This window comes from Morus notabilis, unplaced genomic scaffold, assembly GCF_000414095.1.
Source record: "Morus notabilis unplaced genomic scaffold, ASM41409v2 Scaffold69, whole genome shotgun sequence".
Classification (NCBI taxonomy): Eukaryota; Viridiplantae; Streptophyta; class Magnoliopsida; order Rosales; family Moraceae; genus Morus; species Morus notabilis.
The window spans coordinates 58,934-65,136 of NW_010364208.1; the positions used below are offsets into that span (position 1 = coordinate 58,934).

Sequence of the window (6,203 nt, forward strand, 5' to 3'; positions counted from 1 at the left end):
GGAAAGAGTATGAAATGCAGATAAAGCATATATCAAAATCACAGGATTCTGTCCTGAAGATCTGTCATTAAAGTGGATGCCAAGGAGCTAAGCTTCTTCCCGGTCTCGCCCGCCATATTTTTAAGGGAAGAGATATCCTGTTGTGCCTTGAAAAATTTTAAAACAAAAATCACAAGATCAAACCGAGAGCAGTGTGTACTAACTCAAATAGATTATATACATGCAACCAAAAGAAAACACACGTATGTGTGTATAGGCACGAAGAAACTTGGCAAATTGGTACGTGCAATTTATACCTGGAAAGACAATCGGTTAAGGAGGTCACTTGCTGTAAGATCAAGCGCAGTATCATCCGAGCTGCGACCGAAAAGATCAGCACTAGATATGGCAGTCGAACCCTGGATGTAAAACAGAGAATATGTTATCAATGACCAAGTCCATTACTAACCGAAAAGATCAGCATTAGATATGGCAGTCGACCCCTGGATATAAAACAGAGAACATGTTATCAATTACCAAGTCCATTACTAACAGTTATCACATTCCATTCCATGAAACAATTATCTCCGGGTGTGTTCACTTAACGTGGAAGGGGGAAAGAGAGGAGTGTTTTCCTTTCTCATTCAATCACCTGTTTACTTAAAAAATTATAAATGGTTGTTTGATGAAATGTCAATCCTTGCATCCCTTATAGTATTGATTCCCGTTCAAAGGGAATGAATGCTAAATTTTACTTATATGCCCTTGATAAGTTCTCATATTATTATCCGATGATTATAAGTACTTGAAAAATATTAAATTGGTAAGATATCTCTTCCTAAATTCTCTTCCTAAATTTAGTAAATAAACTTAGAAAGGACCTATTCTACTTTCTCATGAATAAGTAAACACTAAAAAAGGAACTGATTTCATTCTCACAATCTTATTCATTTACAATTCTTATAATCTTATTCATTTACAATCCTCTCGAAACTCCGCCACCTTTCCCAAGAAATTCCATTGTGGTTCAGTAAAATGCCCATAACGTACTAATCCAAAGCAAATTAGGCATTGTTTTCCCTGTAATGTATGTTTGAGATCATAATGCTAGTGGGCATCGACTCCAATACCATCCCTACTACGTGAGCATAAAAGAATTACTTCAGCTTCCATAGGAAAAGACGTACCATCCAAACACACGGATTTCATTTAAAATAAAATCTATATGCAAGGCGGTGAAGAAATTGGTGAGGCATTTTTATGTTTAAAACTACAGCAAACACTCTAACAAAGTCGTATCGCACTATTTGTACCAAGCAAATTTATCAAACCAAAATAAAGCATAATTTTACAAATCGATCGATCAACATAAAAAGTATCCTACAATCCAGATTTCGTATAACAAGAATATGGTGAGGAAACATACTGAAAACTTTTGCAAGGAGACTTGAGCATCAGCATCAGCTTTGTTCTGATCTCCAAAGAATTGTGCAGATGAAATCGATTTCGCATTTGAGAACTTCTTTCTGGCTTCATCGGTTTCCTCAATCTGAAGATGATGGGAGGGCGGGGTTAATAGGAAACTTATATTTCACCACATCCAATCTAGTGGTGGCATCCAACCAAACACAGAACCAATTATATAACATCATGTTCTATTCATTATCCAGTTTAGCATCGAACAGAACCCAAAGAATTCATTATCCAGTTTAGCATCGAACAGAACCCAAATAATTCATTATCCAGTTTAGCATCATACAGAACCCAAAGAATTCATTATCCTATCAAATCATCGCAACTTATTGGCATAACTAATTGGCCATGAAGGCATTCAAGTTAAAATATACTGTTAAATCTTATAAAAGTAGAAATTAGAGTGACGAGAGTTGGTCAACCATCCTTTCCCCTCTATAAATTTTTCTTAAGGTTATATTGAAATCTATTGATATCATACTAAAATCCCTACAAAATAAGTCTCCAACGTCAAAAACTAAATCAATGTTATTGTTATCCTGAATATTAAACCAGATTAAATAAGATTATGATGTAAATCTCAAACTGCTTGTACATGGAATAAGTTGTATCAGTCCCCTTTTTCTCAGCTATAAGCATGGGTCAAAGGGCTTACTTGCACTTTTGAAGAATGTGAGCCAGTTTTCCTTTGGAAACCGCTGTCCATACCAAAATCTGCAAAGAAGCTTGATGACTTTGGTGGAGACACATGGCTAATCACATGAGGACCACCAGAATTCGTCTCAGCAGATTGAACATTTTCTACATACTCAAACCGGGATGCAAAAGATGATCCTGCTGCTGGAGTGCTGTTATTTGCCGTGGCAACTGGAACAACTGGTTCTTCTGGTTTCTGATCATAGAGACTTTCATTTGGCTGCATTGTAAGATAATCACGTTGAATAAAACATTTTCTCAAGATACTTCTTCCAATAGAGAGCTTGTCAAAAGTATTAAAAGAAATAAACCTAACCTTTGTAGTAAGTTTCCGAGCTCCAAGTCCCCCAGTCTTTCCTGTTTTCCTTGCACCAAGAGGCTTCTTCACAGAACTGGTAATAACTGTATTAGAAGCTTTGGGTGAAGCAGAGATCTCAGGTGCCTCCTGTCTTCCTAAGGAGTTCTCCTTTGGAGCTTCACTGGTCTTGATATTGGCAAGCCCATTTGATGCTTGCACTGATTGGGATGCAACAGGCAATGACGGTGTGCCTACCTCTTCTGCCATACTTTTAGCAACTTCTTTTGAAAGTATCTGCCGGTATAAATCAGCAGCTCTTGATGTATACTTGGCCTCAATTTTGCCCCCATCAGTCCACCCATGCTGCTTAAAGAAAACCTGTGCACGATTGTTTCCTCCAAAGCACATCGTTTTCAACTGGTCAGGAGACCATGAATCTAAATTTGTGGATCTACAAGTGAAAAAGGTAAGATTGAAAGGTGGTGAGATTTCACTCTTGTGCCGCATAATACTGGGTGTTAAATGAAAGCATAAGCAAATATGTGGCTTAGATGAGAAAATAACTGGAACGAATAAAATCAGCCACCTTTAAGCCAAGAGAAGTGGATATATGTTCCAAGTTCCAACTACTCTATCAACATGATAAACAAATCTTATGCAGGTCCACACAGGAGCAGCAAAGAAGATTGCAAACAGAACACCCCAGTTCATTAATTCTTCAGTTGGTATCTTAATACAGAGAACAGATACCCTATCCAGCTGTAAACTTGTAACCAAGGGAAGCCTCAACACACCAGCAGTATACAAAGAAAAAGTTTCTTGAAAGTTACAACATTACTTGACTGAAGAGAATGGTAAGAAAATTCTACCCTCAAAATTTAGACTCAATTAAGAAAAGGTTACAATACTTAAGCATTACTTTGTATCCTATCCTTAAACTCAATCAAGTTAAAACATAAATTTGACTTGGAAACTTTTTCTTTTTTTTTTCTTCCATAGACTAAACGTCATAAACAGGGCTTTTTGGAAAAGATTTGTAACTGGATCTGAAACACCTCAAATTAACCATATCCAAACACCATTTATTCCTCTTTCATTGAGTAAAATCTTAAAATAAAGATTTGTAACTGGATCTGAAACACCTCAAATTAGCCATATCCAAACACCATTTATTCCTCTTTCATTGAGTAAAATCTTAAAATTTCTTTTTTAGTTATTTATTTCACATTTTCACCCATTGCGGCAATCATCCTCTTATAATAAAGATCTCAAATTCGATTTACATGACTGTTTTAAGATCTGGGGTTTGAACGACCTCATGGGCACCTACATGACAAAAGTCAAAGTTTCCTGCCTTCCAAAGATTGTTGGGTTTGGCGAGAGCCCTAGTTTCTACCCCAGGCTCACAAAGAGGATTAGTGGGATTTCTGGGTGTATTAATATACATACATATAAAGGAATAGATCTGCATGTATTATGATCCTTTTCCCCACCTTTTGACTGATGCATGCATTTCTAGCTAATTCAAATAGACATTCTTTTTAATTAACTTCCTTAGCTGGTTAAGTTAATCTTCCCATTACATATTTTCAAAAACTCAAATACAATACGAGTTTAATCCATCCTTCCAGAGCATTCTTTTTCACATGATTGTTGAACGTTATAAAGCCTCAACACATTCTCAATCCTTCAACTATGTCCCATCCAATAACTACATAATCCATCCACATCCCACTACAATATCTCGAGTTCTCAACGTTTCCAAATTCTTATAACACAATGCATGAATAAACCAGAACATCCCCAATATAATGACTAATTAGATATAAGGACACACGTAAAGATACGAGGTAAAATCATTAGATCCATTTCCAGATAACATTGTCAAGACAACGAATCAAATCAAAACATAAACTTGAACACAAATCGCGAAAAGAAAAATGAAAATCACCCAAAATAAAAAAAAAACAATGACTAATTAGATATAAGGACACACGTAAAGATACGAGGTAAAATCATTAGATCCATTTCCAGATAACATTGTCAAGACAACGAATCAAATCAAAACATAAACTTGAACACAAATCGCGAAAAGAAAAATGAAAATCACCCAAAATAAAAAAAAAAAAACCCCTAAATCTCTAAATGAAATTTACCTGACGAAGCTGATATGAACACCGAGGCTGCGATGAACGGCCGAGCAATCAATGCAGAGGAATATCCCATACGTAACCGATGCCCAAGTAGGGTTCTTCGAGTTGCAATCGAAACACATCTAAAACCAAAAATCAAAACCAAAAAGCCACATGAAAATTTTCAAATTTTCAAGATTCGAGATCTGAATTACCAGATCTAAATCAGATCTAAAAAATTCAAAATCAATAGTAACTATAGAATCGAACCTTGTTCTCCGATTTCGCCCTGAGTTTTCTGAAAACGGCATTTTTATCGGTGACATTCTCCGACGCCATTAGAGATTATGAGAAATTGAGAGACGGAAAACGGAGAGGAAAATCCGAAGAGGTGCTTGAAACACCTCCTCAGAATCGGAGACCCAAAAAATGGATTATTACAGATACAAAAAAGTGGAGCCGAAAAATTGCAGGCTTTTTTTTTTTATTCTCGTTTCTGTCTTCTTTTCTTTTTCTTCTTTTTTTTTCTCCCCCGTAACGAAAGCTTTTATTAGTGGGGAAGAAGATATTATGAAATGACTAAAGTAGCCTCGACTCTTTCAAAGAATTTCCAGATGCCTTTTCTTTTTCTTTTTTTTTTTTTTTTTTATGTTTGTTGCAGTCGGTTGATTTGTTGCCAAGTTGCCATTTGTAGGTGTATTTTTTCTGAAGAGAATGGAGTTTTATTTTTTATTTTTTATTTTTTATAATAGGGTTAATTTTGTTATTGATCCTTAATCCTTATGATATACATAATACAATTGTCTCACTTTGATTTCGGAAATTCACTTTCAAAAACTATAGCTGCTATTACATTTTTTAGATAAAGAATTTGGACATGGTAAAAATTTTCTGGTACACATCCTGAATAGGGTGAGAAATGAGAATAATTAAAGAATGGAGGTGGGATGGGGGCAAAATTTTGTTAATTAGTTAGCATTGGAGCATATATATATTGAATAAAGAACAGAAGAGAATGTTGCGTATGTGTTTCTATTTTTCAAACTTTTTGTGTATTTGTTCTTTTCACAACTCATATTAAATTTAACTTTTATATTATAATATTTTTCTCTTACATACACAACTCAAATTAAAAACTCATGTGAAACAAATATATCCTTATCATATGTGTTATTTATCATTTTATTTTATAAACATGTTTTGATGAGACCTTTTCTGACTATATTGTTACAATTAGTTTGTAAGTGTTTAGAATTTGGTTACTATTATGAAAGTTTTTTTATCTCAAACAAAAATTATGGTGAACTTACATTTTTCAAATTTTTCTTTAAGTCAATCATGTTCATTTCACCGATTCAAATTTAGAACTCGAGTTTTGCTACAGTAAAAAGCTCTCAGAAACAGTCACATTTAACTTTTTTACTACAATAAAAAGCTTTCATATAAAGTCACATCTCAACTCGAATTAAAAACTCGAATCCGCGACCTCACTCTGCCTCGTTGTCATCCTTGCCCTCTGTTAATGAACGCTCTATTTCTAGATGGAGTCTAACACAAGATAATACGCAAGGATTTTAAGAGAGATAAACGGTAGAAATAAACAAATTTGCAACCAAAAAAAAATC

The 6,203-nt window shown here is 34.8% G+C and overlaps 1 protein-coding gene across 1 annotated transcript; it reads right to left on the reverse strand.

Moving 5' to 3' along the window:
- Positions 1–6: 6 nt before the first annotated feature.
- On the reverse strand, positions 7–5,098 carry LOC21406019 (probable ADP-ribosylation factor GTPase-activating protein AGD8). The gene is made up of 7 exons (XM_010105997.2): positions 4,849–5,098; positions 4,603–4,721; positions 2,465–2,897; positions 2,108–2,368; positions 1,406–1,528; positions 297–398; positions 7–146 (listed from the first exon to the last, which is right to left on the reverse strand). Exons 1-7 carry the CDS (start codon positions 4,915–4,917, stop codon positions 39–41), a joined length of 1,215 nt encoding a protein of 404 aa, XP_010104299.1. The 5' UTR covers positions 4,918–5,098; the 3' UTR covers positions 7–38.
- Between the last annotated feature and the right edge of the window lie 1,105 nt (positions 5,099–6,203).

What these genes read in the sequence shown, in the direction of transcription:
- LOC21406019 (XM_010105997.2), bottom strand. Translation starts at nt 4,917, where the DNA reads ATGGCGTCGGAGAATGTCACCGATAAAAATGCCGTTTTCAGAAAACTC. An exon ending in CACATTCTTCAAAAGTGCAA is followed by an intron (nt 1,529 to 2,107) that starts GTAAGCCCTTTG and finishes CATCATCTTCAG; the next exon opens with ATTGAGGAAACCGATGAAGC. An exon ending in TCTCCTTGCAAAAGTTTTCA is followed by an intron (nt 399 to 1,405) that starts GTATGTTTCCTC and finishes TTTTACATCCAG; the next exon opens with GGTTCGACTGCCATATCTAG.